Below are 15,206 nucleotides of genomic sequence, written 5' to 3' on the forward strand. Positions count from 1 at the left end.
ATGGGGTCCAGTATTTGGATGTTAGCAGCAGAGGTCGAGTTAATTCAGACTCCACTAGTTGAGGATTTCAAATAATGATGTCATCGTGGATAAAGCATTTCCTTAGAGTTGAAATGAGGATAAAAAGATCTGGTCAACAAATTTCCTCCATTTTCTTGTTGTTTTAGTTTTTGGAGTTATTGTTGTTTTCTTAACACTTTAAGGGACAGTGGTTACTACTGTGGACACCGTATCAGGTGATCAGGTTATCGTTATTTGTGCATGGAAGGGTTAATCAGAGATGCAAGTCGACTTTTCTATGATTATTTTTTTGCGCCGATTCCGAATTTGCCCATTATTCTCTATGCTTTCATAAAAATAATATGATGCGTAGCGTAGCAATATAAAACATAATATTTATTATTCAGGGTTAGGTTCAGCAACGGCTGGAATTTATTTCTGAAACGTCATAGCTATTCCAGTCATCCGCATGATAAAGTCCATATAGTGCAAGTTTTAATCGGTCAGACTTAAAAACCAAAAATTCTAATATTTCAAAAACCTAATGTGCTAATAAGACCAAAAAAAAGAAAGAAAAAAAAACAGTAAAGGCCTTTTTTAAATCAGTGTCAAAACATCTTAAGAGATACATAAAGCCATCGCTGATTCAAATTTGCTGTTGACCAGTTTTTTGAATGTTCATTTTCCCAATTGTCAATCAAGGGCTTTGGTTTAAAAAAAAAAAAAAAAGTAACATTCATCTTACGGCTGATAAATCACTTTTTGATGTGAACATGTGGCGTGTGATCTGAAAGGGGGTCACCTCCGACACGTGAGCCACCTCCTGTGCGTGATTGTTTTATGCTTTTGAGTTGAGAGCAAGATGTCTGCCTGCGATAAAGCCACGGAAACTGGCAAACGTAACCCAAATAAGTGTCGGTGATACAAAGTCAGCCGCAACAATCGGGGGAAGAGCCCATTGTACTGTGCGGCGGGAAGCCAAAAGACATGCGCGCTAGCATACGGCCTCGCTGTCGCCGATGAGCGCGCGTCCGTGGACGCAGCGCAAGCGATCGAAGAGCTTGTGGTCATCTTCAGGGAGGACAGTTTCAAGTGTTTTAGATCAGCGGTGCCCAATCTTTTTTGCTCCACCGACCGGTTTCATGTCAGACAATATTTTCAGAGACCGGCCTTTAAGGTGTGGCGGATAAATACAACAAAAAAATATGATATGACCTGCATGAAAATTGTGGTAACGAATTTAACATGATTACTGGTCCCCGATTTCCAAAACTAGTCGTTGATAGATTTGTTACGCGTTTGTAATCTAAGACGACCGTGTGTTTATTTGACTTCATACTGTGAACTTCAGTCAGAATGGCCCTCCGAAGGAAACCCTAACTACGATGTGGTCCGTAACAAAAATGAGTTTGACACCCCGGGGTTACAGGGTAGGGCGGGCCGGTGGTCCAGTGGTTAACCCGGGTTCAATTCCAGCTCCGGCCTCCCTGTGTGGAGTTTGCATGCTCTCCCCGGGCCTGCGTGGGTTTTCTCCGGGTACTCCGGTTTCCTCCTGCATGCATGGCAGGCTGACTGAACACTCTAAATTGTCCCTGGGTGTGAGTGTGAGCGCGGATGGTGTTCGTTTCTGTGTGCCCTGCGATTGGCTGGCGACCGGTTCAGGGTGTTCCCCTGCCTACTGCCCAAAGACGGCTGGGATAGGCTCCAGCACCCCCCGCGACCCTTGTGAGGATAAGCGGATCGGAAAATGGATGGATGGATGGGTTACAGGGTGCATGAAAGGGTTTCAGAAGCAACTAGTAACTACCCGGTGCTCCTCGTTCCAGCGTACACTGATACGAGATATCGTCCTACAACTTGAACTCAACCCCGATTCAAAAGCTGAACACAAAAAAAAAAAAAATCACAGTCACGATGGCCTAATTATGTATGCGTTAGTCCACTTTTCCTTTTGGCACGTGAAACCAAGTGTGACGTGTGTTTATCCGGGCTAAATGTCACTTTTATGGGGAACATCCTGAGCCGAGCATTGTGTGACGACAACATAGATTATACAGAGAAGGTCTCTAAACAGGAAAAGGAAGGCGGGTGGAGTTCAATGTGTCAGAGTTTCTTTACAAGCCCTGCTGGACCTCACATATTTTGGCTACTTCAGATGAGTGGCATTGTTAACCCTTTATTGACCGGGAGCACCTTTGTGCTGTCTTATATGTGTCAATTTGTCATTTGGTTTGATCGTACAGTTGTTCCGCAGTGAGTCCAATCAGGCATCCCAGCGGTCAGTCCTATTTGCTGTTTTCGTGCTTCCTTTTATAGCCTCATGCAGCAGCTCGTCACTAGCGCGGTTATCTTGTGTGCTCGTCTGCTCTTTAATCTCGATCAAGGACGTTCCACGGAGCTGTCCTCCTTTGCTCTGAGGAGTCGGTCACATTTCAAATCTGTTGCCGTCACGTGTGTGCCAGGCTCGAAATATGTTTGTTTGTTTTCCTTTGCAGAGCAATTTTGCAAATCAATTGCTCAATAATGGGAGAAACAACTTTCTAATGTTGTGGAGTAATCCTTTTTTTTTTTTTTTTAAGATCGCTGCTTCTGCGTTAGTAGCATTGAGCATCCCTCAACCAATGACGACCCGCAAAAAAATGAGCCCAGCAAAACATTTTTTGTGACCGTTTCAATAGTTCTTCTTCTACCTTTTTTAATGATCATCTCAGTGGTTGATTCTCACTTTTTATATTCAACACATTTTGATGAGGTGCAAAATGCAAAATTTGCCTCGCAGCCTCTGCGATGGGAAACCGATTATTTCCAGCCTCGTGTGTCTCAGGATTAAGCATGTGGATTTATTAACATTTACTGTTTCGGTCAGCCTGCAGATGGTCCAACTCCATCCGGATGTAATGTCAGCCTTCAACAACCATTCGTGTTCGCACAGTATGAAAGTCCTCCTGCATATGTGCAGTATCCTCCTTCCTATTTCCACACCAGTCGCGCTCTAATTGCTGAGACTGACCGAGTTATCTTATGTCACGAGAGAAATGTTAACTCGTTTTGACATGCACATTTGGTGATAACTTCTTGACCGAGCCTCCTCACTAAGTCTCATGTGCCGCACTTTATTTTCTTTTCAGTCATCTTGACCTTTTGACACAGGGGACGGGCAACCGTATCGTAGCCCGGAACAACATTTAATGGTGTCGGCAATGTAATTCTGAAAGCAGATAAATCACTGGAACTGTGATGGAAAGCTCCAAAAACATGTTTTCCCGCACATTTACTCGAGATGACTTTTGTTGGATTTCTGGCTAAGATAGCTTCATAGGAAGAGGTTATAAAACCACATTGTTGTTGCTTTGATGACAAAATACTGACTCAAACTAAAAATCTGTGACAAAAAACCCATTTACCTAAATTTGCAACGTTTCTTTTTCCTTGGTTGCTTTCTTTAGGCTTCTGATGGGCTGAAATGGCCTAGTGCAGGGGTGTCCAACTCATTTTTGTCGTTGGCCAGATTTTAGTTACCATTTCCATTGGAGGGCCATTAAGACTGAAACCAAATTTTAAAATTCAATAATAACAGTTTATTCAACTATTGTTTAAGTTACTGTTAATGAGGGGTTTGGTTCCAAGAAAAGGCTTACAATATGTCTCTTATTTATTACATATGCGAATGTTAAATTTTGGTCGAGATTTTCACAAGCATCATGCAAGTTGACATGCTTGATTTGCTTCCGCGGGCCATGTAAAATGACGAGGCGGGCCGGATCTGGCCCCCCGGGCCTTGAGTTTGACACCTGTGGCCTAGTGGGTAGAAGTTATTCAGTGGCACCATGTGTTGTTTCAGTATGCACCTGAGAGGTTTCAATTGTGTTTTACAAGCACAAAGATGATTTTTTTTAAACTATCATTTTCTGTTCCCATTGATTACTCTGAGGAAATGATTTTGGAATTTGAACAAATTAGAGGTCGAACACCAATCTAAAACCCGATTTTGTTCAACCTCAGAAGGCTTTCTTGGTATTTTCAATCTTGTCAGGCCTCTCACATCTTCATTCAGATTGTAAACGCTTCCAGATCGTCCCATTTTGGACGTCACTCATCATCTGATTGTGGGATTGAGCCGCAACGCCCCCCCCCCCCAAACCTCATCTGACAGGTCAACGTGAGCAACGGGGTCCAGAATGGATTTAAATTGGATCTAATCCCATCTCCATTGAGCTCATGCTAACCGCAGGAAGTGTTGATTAGGAGAGCGGTCCACTGGGAAATGAAGTGGAGTCCGTGTATGACCTGAAGCCAGCGCACGGGAAGGCAAGGTCCAGCTGTGTCGGGCAAAAGGGCAGAAATGAGAGCTGTGTTTACACTGGAGCTTTGCCAGAGGAGCACAGCGGGAGTTAGCGGTGTTCTGCGTCGTGTCTTCAACTGAAGAACATGCCGCCTTCGCAAGTTATGAACCCGCTCTTTGCAACGTGACCTGATCTTATGAGTCTCTCGACCTCCTTTTCACCACCCCCAAACTTGGTTTAAAATTGAATGGTGATAAATCACAGACGAATATGAGGACAAGAGGACAAGTTTTCATGTGAAAGCAGTCTGACTCGCTTTCAATAATGGTTCTCAGGAAGCCATGAGGGCGAAACCATTGCAGTAAAAAATATATACATATTTCACGGAACTCTCCCACTGATTGATGATTGGAGTCCCCGTTCCACTTTTTCTGCATTCTTGCTCAAGTTCATGAATATTGCATGGTCGCGGTGACATTTCGTTTCAAACAAGAGCAGCCACATTATTTCTACAGCAAGGAAAAGAGCGTAGTATGTTTACGGTGACGAAGGGGGTGGGAGGTCTCTGAAGAGAAGAAGGAAGGTAGTCGCCGAATGGACTGAGGGTCTTTTGGCGCCCACACTAACCATCTGCGTTCTCAGGATAGGAAATTCCTGTTCAAAATATATGTACGCGTTTGGCTGTGGACATGTTGATGAACATAGATCATCAAAATATGTAAATGTGGACGTCGTTTTTCAGCACACAATCGCTTGGTCAGTTGGTGGTCTTTTTCTGTAAGCCTCCAAAACTGCTGGGGAAAAAAAAGAAAATCTTGTCACTCTCCAACAAACCCATCAGAAAAAAAAACGCTACGCTCATGAAGACTTCCCGAGTATGTCACGTTCCCACCCTTCGACTTATGTCAGAAGTGCCGGGTGGCGCCATGTCACCGTTAAGATTTAAGGTTCAATATATCTTGCTTTAGGTGTGCAAACTCGTCATAAATCAATTGTAGGATATGGGAGTCTCCAAAAGATAAAGGCAAGGCATCTTCCCAAAAACATGAAAAGAAAGCCAGATGAAATAGGGAAGCCTTTGTACGTCGCTGGCTTTCAAACGCAGCCTCGAAATGATGTCGCCCCTGAATCGGGACGTCATGAAGCCTCCGTAGTTTATTTACTCTTCTGTATCGTATTGTACTTATTGATCTAGTTAGATGAAAATAAACATGGAGTGCGCAAATGGTTTTGGTATGTACGGCGACAATGTGACCGAGCTCGAATCTGACTCAACCAATCAGATTCATAGTGTCGCTATCCGATGTCTTATTCACCCACCAGGCCTTGGCCCAATTTTCAACTTGGTGACAAATTATTTGCCGGCTTCCTGTTGTTTTTTCCGTTCGTGCACATGTAATATCAGGGCTGGTATGATAGATTGGCTTTTCAACAGGAAGTTGATGGTGGCGCGGCAGGATGTAGAACTTGCGCGAATAAAGCCACGGTGAAGACATGTCTTCCAGAAAGTTCCTTATCGCCGTAATGAAAGCCTTTGGGAGATCTGGTGTAAAATCAAGATACGCCTCGGCTAGGATGGCAAGTCCAAAACAAACATGGTTATGTTTGGCGTTTTGCTTTCTCAGCTTTACTTGTGTTTTACTTCTTTTTTCGAGTGCTTGTTTACAGATCTGATTTGAGTTGTTTTGGGCTATTGTTGCTGGACAAAGACAAACAGAAAAATATTCCCACTTGATGTTGCTGTCCTCCTTTTTGAAGGTCTTTTGGTTGAAGGAACTTCCGTGTACTGTTTCACAAATGCACCAGGGGGAACATTTCCGAATACTCATACAAGAATCACATGAACAGGCTGTAACAACAAGCGGCGGAACTCTGCTTTAGTTCACTCAATTGCTGTTTTATACAACTATGAAAATGCCAGTCGGCCATCTTTCGAAGCACTTTTTTTCAACCTGGTATTCAACTATACAAACATTTAAACGCATAACATGTTCAAACTAAATTTAGGGTTAAAAATTAAACAGGATAATAAAGTTCTGCAGACTTTCAGCCTTCAACAGTAATCCTTCATTCATTCATTCATTCCTCAAAAGATATTGATATGGAATTTTGAAAGGAAAATTCCTTGCTAGCTCTGTTCGTGTATGTTTTTGGAGGTCCATTTCAGCAGGGATCAATTTAAAAATGTGCTTTTGTGAAAGTAGAGTCCATTATGTGCATGCTCCTTAAAACACGAGAGCAATCTAAAAATACGTGTTGTTGCTTTAGTAAGTGGACTAAATCAAATGCCACAGTCGGTGGTGATAGGACACAATGATGACATAATTACCAAGAACGTCATTGAACAGTAAAAGAGTAATGATGCAGTTAAATATGAAGCAGAAAGGATACATGCTAACCTTAAAGGGGAAGTCCACCCCAAAATGTTCTTTACAATAAAAAAAATGATGAGTTATATGCTGCCCTGATAGGCTCAACACGGCATTCTGATGAATATTATGTTTGTGGAATATGAGTTAAGCAGTAAAAGTCCGCCATTTTTAGCCGTCTTACGGGGTGGCCATTTTGTCACTTTTTGTCAACTTAAAATTAATATTTTTGGTTTGACATACCCTTTAAGAGTTGACCAATGTCCACCTAGGGAATAATCCCACGTTCTTACTTTGAGCATCTTGACGAAAAGTATTTCCGTTGTTCAATCAGTGAGTCAGCATGTTTATCAGCTAGCACAAGGGAGTCTTCCACACCCACACTGACGTATCAAGACACCGTGTTTCCTTCACAGATGTGACATGTCTCGTTGTGAGAGAACAGTTGTTTCGCATCCAGCCAATCCGCTCTTTAAACTGCATCATTAGTGTAAAACGTGTCAGCTGTTATCCCGAAAACCCGCGAACAGACAAATCTTTTTTAAATGAAGATTTGTGCCCGCGCTGAAAACGCGCGGGTACACGCAAACACACCAAGCGTCGTTAATACAATTGCGTGAAGGATTTTTTCTTTTCACAAATGTCCGAAGTGAACACAATGGGGTTGGCTGTAAATCCACATTCCCCACATCCAGGTGGCAAGAGTCTTTTGTTAGCAGCGGCACAGTATGTTGCTATGATCAACATGCGTTTCAATGTGCTTGATTTTGTGTTCCCGAGTATGCCAAAGGGCTCTTGAGCAAAGGGACCAAACTCCCCCCAAAAAACTGCTCAAGGAGCAGCAACACCATTCTGCAGCCCGCCTTTACCTTGTATGGTGCTGCAATTTTTTTTTTTTTAATGAACTAAATGCTTACGTTTGAAGTAATTAGCCACTTCATCATGTCTTGGACATGTCGAAACCTATCGACAAAGAGAGGCGTTCAAATGAGTAACGGAGCCTCCTTTATGATCTTGTATACATTTGAGCCGACGACAACCACAAGCACTGTTTATGCCCCGCCGTGCGGTTTCATGTTGAAAGCAGAGCATCCATCTCTAAGGGACACTTTGTCAACGCTCCCCCACAAGCATCACCGTGATCAGCGTTCCAGCAACCGCTTGTGACATCACGGCTGACCCCTGACAACCCCGAGTGTTTATACAACAAACTATAGTTTTACAAGCAAAAACAGTGTTTAACATGCAATAAAGAGGAAGGAGGAAACAGTCGTGGCGGCGTTCTTCCATCCCGAAGCCAAAATCAATTGGTCACCGCAAGTCTCCCAAGTGATGTTATCTTGAAATGTGAGCGCATCGCATCATGGTTCTGATGAGTCATTTGCCATGGGAGATGAGCAGTGTGTACAGCTGTCGTATCGGCATCCCTCGCTCAAACGACCGAGGCGCTCACAAACATCGTGAAGCCACATAAATTGCGTCAGGGAAGGAGAGCGAGAGAGGAATAAGTAACCGTGAGAAAAAAGATCGCTGTTGACCCAGATGCTTTGATTTCATTTATTGTACATGATCTCAAGCCATCTGCCGACATTGGGGTGAAGCCGTAAAGGATGGGGAGGTAACAGAAACAACATTCCTCGTGACAAATGCCATTAATTTCACAGCGAGGCCTTGAGGAGTGTGATACACTCTTCTAGGTTTCCATGAGAGATTTATAAGCCCTGGTAGTTTTCACATTGCATTCCAAATAGGGATTTATATGCCTCTGCCTGTCAGACAGAAATCTCAAGCTAGTTACAATGAATCCCCCCCGTTCATCATGCGGGATATATGTTGTCCAAAGTGTTTTACCAAACCTCATTCACTTTTTTGAAAACATACCAAAGCGTACATATGCTACATATGCTAACCCCCAGGATCCCTCGCCGTACACTGGCTAACGGCAGAACCCAGGGTGTTTTTTTGGGGGGGGCTTTGCTCTTGGTAAAGTTTTAAATCCATCCATGTTACGTTGTACCAGCTAGCTAGCGCTAAGTTAAACATTTTCTCCGGTCCTAGTAAGCAAACTCCCTTTGTGCTAGCACAGCATGAGAGGCAAACAGCACATTCGCGACAGAGGAGTTGATGCACTGCCGAGATGAGCTTTATTGACTGACTACTGAACAGTTTAATATAACGCAAATTAGCCAGCTCAACATTCCTTTACATATAGGGTGTGGGTCTCGAAGAGCGCGGGTCACACGATGTTCGTACTACATCACGCACACGTTGCCATCCAAACATTCTTGTGACACCAATATGCTATGATTCATTCTCATTTGAATCCAAAAATTCAGACTCAGCATTAACCTTTAACGACCAAGTTTCATCTCAATTCGAGTCTCCACCGATTCATGCACAACCCTAATACAGTATATGGCCTCTGTTGAGATTTTACAATCAATGCTATTCAAACAAAACTTGCTATCCGAATAAAACGTTGACTTATGTTCTATGTACACAAAATAAAATGACATTTTGAGAATTGGTAGGAAACCACAATGCTTAGTTTGGATTTGGTACAGTATTCATTGAACAACATGTGTATTATTGTGAAACAGACATATGAGAGATGTTTGCAATATTATTGAAAAAAGGTGATTGTACTGCCGCTTGTACCAGGTCACCTGCTATTTTGGTTTGACTTGGACTGATGGTCACGAAGGACTGCCTTTAAGGGATCTTATTCCTTTGTGGAGATGACGCAGACTATTGTGGGATTTAGTCGTCGCCTCAGTGTGGAAAAAGTAGCGACTGTGCCGCAGCCTCGCTGGGATGAACTGACTTCCCTGTCTTTAGTCTCCATTCCGCACGGTGGCCGTGCAGATGTTTGCTTCTTGACATCCTCCATCACGCAATGTGCTCGCCAATTCGGGATGTATGTGAAACATACGTCTCGGAGTGTCTACCCGCACGGTGTGTGGTGAACGTGAAAGCACGGCATCAGCAATATCAAGTAACACTTTGAAAGGAGCCCTCAGACAGTTGAGAAAGAAATGCAGCCTTGTGGATTCCATAAGGGGGACGAAAAGAGTCTTTTTGTTGGGAAGATAAGGGGATCATTAGAGGACGGCGCGTCTTTGGTAAAAGAAGGTCTTTGTGAGGTTGTGAGGTCTCAATGTGGCCCTTTGTCAGTGGGGATGTTCTCAGATTGAGGAGTGGGGGGATTATTCTGATTCCTTGCACCACCGTGGGCACAAATTGGGCAGTTTGGACATTTAAACAAGGGACATTTGGCAGCCTTTTCGACTATGGTATGACTGTGTAGGTGGAAGACGTCGGTCTGAACAATTTATTCAGTAATCCGTGGAAAAGCTAGAGTTGAATTTCCTTCATTTTCTGTGTGGAAGGAGCTGTGTTCCATTAGTATGAATTGCCCTTGAGCGTTACTGTATGCCGGACAAGTTCGGTGGCATTTCTTAACTGCAGACTGCTTTGAACACTCGCATCAATCTGAAGACTCCACATCGAATTTGAGCTACGAATCTGAATTTTTGTGTATCGTCCCGACAGTTTGATCAAGACCCCACGTTGTTTTGGCCTTTAGGCGCTAGCGATGCGGCCCTGATGAGACACAAAGAGGTTTGGTTGAACTATGAAACAAGCTTCCTTTCTTTCTTTTATAGCGAGCGGAGGGACTTTTGAAGCCTCTTGACCTCTGCATTTCGATGATCAGGGACACTCACGCAGTCTGTCACAGAGACAGTGGGTGGTTTTGTCAGACAGAGACGTTTAAAGACCGAACCGGCTACTTGAGTTGTTCAGACACATGCTAACCATTCATGTCTGCGTGTCTATGACTCATTCAAGCGCTCCGGTTGCAGCGTAAACAGCAGCTAAATCCACACACACACACACACACACCACAATGCACACAAACAACACCTCCGCTACTCAACAGACTACCAAACATCTGTGTTGCATCAGCCCTATTTCCACTTTGAAGAACAATTGTTAAAGTGACCAAAAGAACTCATCTGTCCTGTACCTTTTGTGGCACCCTCAGACTCAAGCTTGCAAAAAAAAAAAAAATAAAATAACAACATTCTCTGTCTCATCTCATTATGACTACAGAACGGTAACAATTTGGAGGTTATTTTTTTTTTCCAATTGGAATAAGCTGATTAGGGTGGCACGGTGGCACTGGTTAGCACTTCCGATTCATAGTGGAGAGGTGCAGAGCGTAAATGGTCATGGTGCTACTGCCCGAAGACAGCTGTGGGATTGGCTCCAGCAAGGCCGTGACCCTCGTGAGGATAAGAATCAGAAAATGGAAGGATGGATGAATAAGATGAAGAGTTCGTTGGAACAGTCAGCAGCCAAGTAGCCATCCATCCATCCATCCATTTTCTCATCCGCTTTAGGGTCCGCAACAAGGGTTGCGGGGGTGCTGGAGCCTATCCAAGCTGTCTTCAAAGAAGTAGGCGGGGGGGGGGGGCACCTTGAACTGTTTGCCAGCCAATCGCAGGGCACACAGAAACAAACAAACGTCCACGCTCACACTCACACCAAGGGACAATTTAGAGTGTTCAATCAGCCTGCTATGCATGTTCTTAGAATGTGGGAGGAAACCGGAGTACCCGGAGAAAACCCACGCAGATACGGGGAGAACATGCTCCACACAGGAAGGCCAGAGCCGGGACCGAACCCACAACCTCTGCACTGTGAGGTGGCCGCGCTAACCATTCGTCCATTGGGCTGCTCAGCAGCCAAATAAAAGCTCCAAATTTAAAATCGGGGAGGAAGGGTTACCTCTGATTCACACGTTTTTTTGGAGTGATTAAAACAGTTTCAGCTCATTCCTACTCCACTTTTTTTTCTAGGTTTCACAATAAAAGCCCCAATTATTTACCTCTAATTTCCATAGTAGTCAACTGAGCAACTTTTCATGACACCAGGATTCGAATAGTGTTCATTTTCTCAAACAAATAATAACAGTCAGCTTCCAGAACGGAAAGACGAAACGTCGAAGGTTTCTCTTTGTGTTGAATTTGCTGGTGGGTTACTTCGTATATATTGTGTCTCTCTGCTATGTTGACACATTATTTACATAGCTGAAGCAACTTGTGATGAGCATCGAAAAAAATGTAGGCAATTGCATGGGCTCGATTGTTGATGAATTATCAGGCTGCTACTATTCCAAAGCGTGCCGCGGCGGGATGAAGCGAACAGAAATATATTGTCGTGCAGTAATAAACAAAGTATAAAATGACCCAGTTTCCTCAACGTTTGCTGTGTATTCCCTGGTTGCTGATAGCTGCGTGTTGTATGTTTGTGTCTGCAGGGTGGGAAGAAGCACAGCGGTCCCTGCGGAGGAAGAGACTGCAGCGGAGGCTGTAAATGTTTTCCCGAGAAGGGTGCCAGGGTAAGTTCCTTACTGTTCTAAATAGCTGCATAAATAAACCTCTTGGTCATCACACTGGACGACCAAATAAGGCTAAGACGGCGCACCGCGGGGTCTGAAAGTTCATTCAAAAGTAGTTGCTGCGGCCGAAGGCGCATCATTCAAATTGGCTCACGTGTTAACGCTTCAGGTGGCGACTCAGCCTTTCTCCCATCAACAAAGTGGCATCATACCGTAACGTCTACATTGTATATCTAATGCTGTTTATCTCGCGGGTTCGAGACAAAGTTGTCTCTGTTTATGAAGCTAAGCGCAACATTGCGTCGAATCACAACATTGAGAATGACGCGGGCTTTTGACCGAGACAGAAAAACGTGCGCTGAAGCCCGTGACTTGGAAATACCGCTCCTCCTCGCAGCTAAAGCTTTTGGAATTCACACCATTCATCGCTGTAAAAACAGAAGGTCTGATGGGATGTAGTGTGTCGAGTACGCGAGAGAAACTAAGGCCAGAACTGAAAGACACGGACAAGTGTGAGGAACCCGATGCAAGGTTTTAAGCCCATAGAGACAGACATAGACTAAACACGCTAGGATAATCATCTCAGAATGAATGACGACAGACTGCTTCCCCCAACTTGAAACACGTGCAGTCCATATCAGTACATAACGTTGGGATCCTCTGAGCTCGGTAACTTTTGAAATTGGACAGCCGGCACCTACTTCCACACTTATTTGCCATATGCGAGAAGATTTCCATCTGTTCTTCAACTGGAGAAAAATATTCTTCGTCGAGCACTCCTGCACAAACCAATGATGGCATTATTGCAACTCAACGACACATGCCCATTCTGTTTTTTTGTTTGTTTTTTTTTTAGCTCTGACAAATAAGTACAAAAAGAGTTGCCATGACGCATGTGCACAAATCGATGCCGAGTCCAATTGACTTGAGACGCCGAATCAGAATTTTCCCATTCGAGTCATAACATCATAACATATTCTCGTGAATATGCGGATGCCCAGAGGTAGTCGTGTGATTATTTGGCCTGCTAATGCCATCCAAGCAACGGGAATATTTGGCCGGCTAATGCCGTGTTAGCAATAAACCAAAGGGAGTTTTCAAAAATGGACGCTGGACCTGAGAGACGGACTAGCTTCGTTCTAGCTAGGATGAGGCTTGCAGCAATGAAGATTGATTTAAAATCGGACCAAGGGAACCCCCCCCCCCCAAATATCCTTTGGTCTGCAGTTGGCCAGGGTAAGGGATCTTCAAGGTTAAAGTAAGTCATTTTAAACTAAAAAGGTTTATCTTTCTCTATATTGACATGCTGGGTCAACATGCCGGCGTGCTGCATTCCGATAGTTGAATGCAATCGTATGATCCGGATGAAGTGCTATATAAATGCACACCATTTACCAATTTGATCAAATTAGATTTTTCATTATGTTTGACGATGACGTTTTTCAGGAAAATTACATTGAGTAACCTATTAAAATTGTTTGGGAATTTGGTGGTGACTAATGCAAATGTAGGTTCTGAATGCGGATTTTTTTAACGTGAATCCCAGTTCTACATGCCATTGACATTGACGGGACAAATTCTTTCCACTTACTTTGAACCGAACAGAAGAGAATCTGGTCATTTTGACCATTATTAACTGTCCCTCAAAGATGTCCAATTTCTTACTCATTTTAACTGCTGAGCTAAATTACTAAAAAAAAAAATTCTCATTTTGCGTATGTTTGTTTCACCAATCATGAACCAGACTTCATGGGAACCTAAGCTATTGACGCGCAGTAAAGCCCAAGACTCATTCAAAGTTCAGGAGCAACCTGATCAGGGGGCAACTATAAAAACGGCTGGAATGATTTAGCTACTGTACATTGGCCACACTGACTATTTACAAGAACAACTGCACAGTAGCCATTGCCCTTGACCTTCTACGCTCACTGAGGAGGATACAGGAAGAGCCCTTAAAAAGGTGAAGCGAGGCACAGAGAGGATGTCCCGCATTCCACGTCGGAGTAATGCGAGGGATTGCGACGAAGGGTCAATAGATTGACTTTATCTCCCTCCACCTCTCGCTCGCTCGCCCCGCTATCTGCGTCAAAAGGATTTCCATCATGCCGTAAAAACGTGATAACGACGTGCCAAAGGTGTGAGGAGAGGTTTACATTGCGCCACTGGACGGGATTTCTCCGTCAGTGTTGGCGAGTGGCAATCAGTAGCCTGCACGCTCACAAGAACGAAGCAGGAGATGGCAGTTAATGGATTTTTTGTGCGAAAAACACAAAAGGAAAAATTCTTTTTTGCTTCTCTTCCCTTTATGAAGTTGCATGGTAATAATTTGTCTTCTGTAGTTTTGCTAATTAAAGAGCAAATGAGGGCGGCACGGCGATCGCCTGGTTAGCACGTCGTTATCAAATGAACAAATGGCGATCAACACAATATCATGTAAACATTTGCTTGGGTCCCCCCCCCCTCCCTTTTTTTTAAGGCCTTGCCAGATCTGAACTTCTTTCGAACACGTTCTCCTTGTGCGCCACCCAAGCCTTTTGCTTTGGGAAGATGACAGAAAACAAGATGTTTCCTCACAGATGTGCTTCGCCCCCCCCCCTTTATCTTCGACATGCATCCATCTTCCCAAATCTCCATGGCAATGATGTTCATGCCAAATGCTTTGCAGCTGCTTCATTTGGCAAAGACTTGACTCAGCTGTGATGCTTGGATGCCTCCAACGGCTAAATGACGACTTGGAGACATACACTTCTCAATTGAGAAATTTCAGGATGAACCTCAAATGATAGCTTTTTACAGGGGACCTTAATTTGACCTCATCCAAATATTTGGATGTATATGTCCACTTGTTTGCTATTTCAATTCTTTTTTGCATAAGATGCTGTTCGCTAACTAGGAGCGGAACGGCAGAATTCACAACAGGCCATGAAAATTCCCAAAGAACTTTACTTCCGTGCCTTTCTGTGAGTCTTCCAGTGAACGTTCGTCAAATGACACTCTTAAGAACACCCTGTTTGTAATGTCGCACTGGTGAGGTACTATTGATCAATTGTTAGATGTCATCTTGAACTCGTGATGTCAAAATGTGACCAGCATCAGGGAGGGCCGTCGAATTCCCAATTCTAATTCAAACAGAAAGTTTGGATTGGTCAA

General features: G+C 43.8%; 1 protein-coding gene across 1 annotated transcript in view; it reads left to right on the forward strand.

Moving 5' to 3' along the window:
- Window positions 1-15,206, forward strand: part of col4a2 (collagen, type IV, alpha 2) — a 45,365-nt gene that overhangs the window by 4,476 nt on the left and 25,683 nt on the right. Inside the window, exon 4 of the mRNA XM_086124061.1 lies at window positions 11,976-12,056. Within this exon, the coding sequence (XP_085980187.1) occupies window positions 11,976-12,056 (81 nt within the window). The remainder of the gene's footprint in view (window positions 1-11,975; window positions 12,057-15,206) is intronic.

This window comes from Hippocampus guttulatus, chromosome 11, assembly GCF_054856545.1.
Source record: "Hippocampus guttulatus isolate MCC_2025c chromosome 11, RoL_Hgut_1.0, whole genome shotgun sequence".
Lineage (NCBI taxonomy): Eukaryota > Metazoa > Chordata > Actinopteri > Syngnathiformes > Syngnathidae > Hippocampus > Hippocampus guttulatus.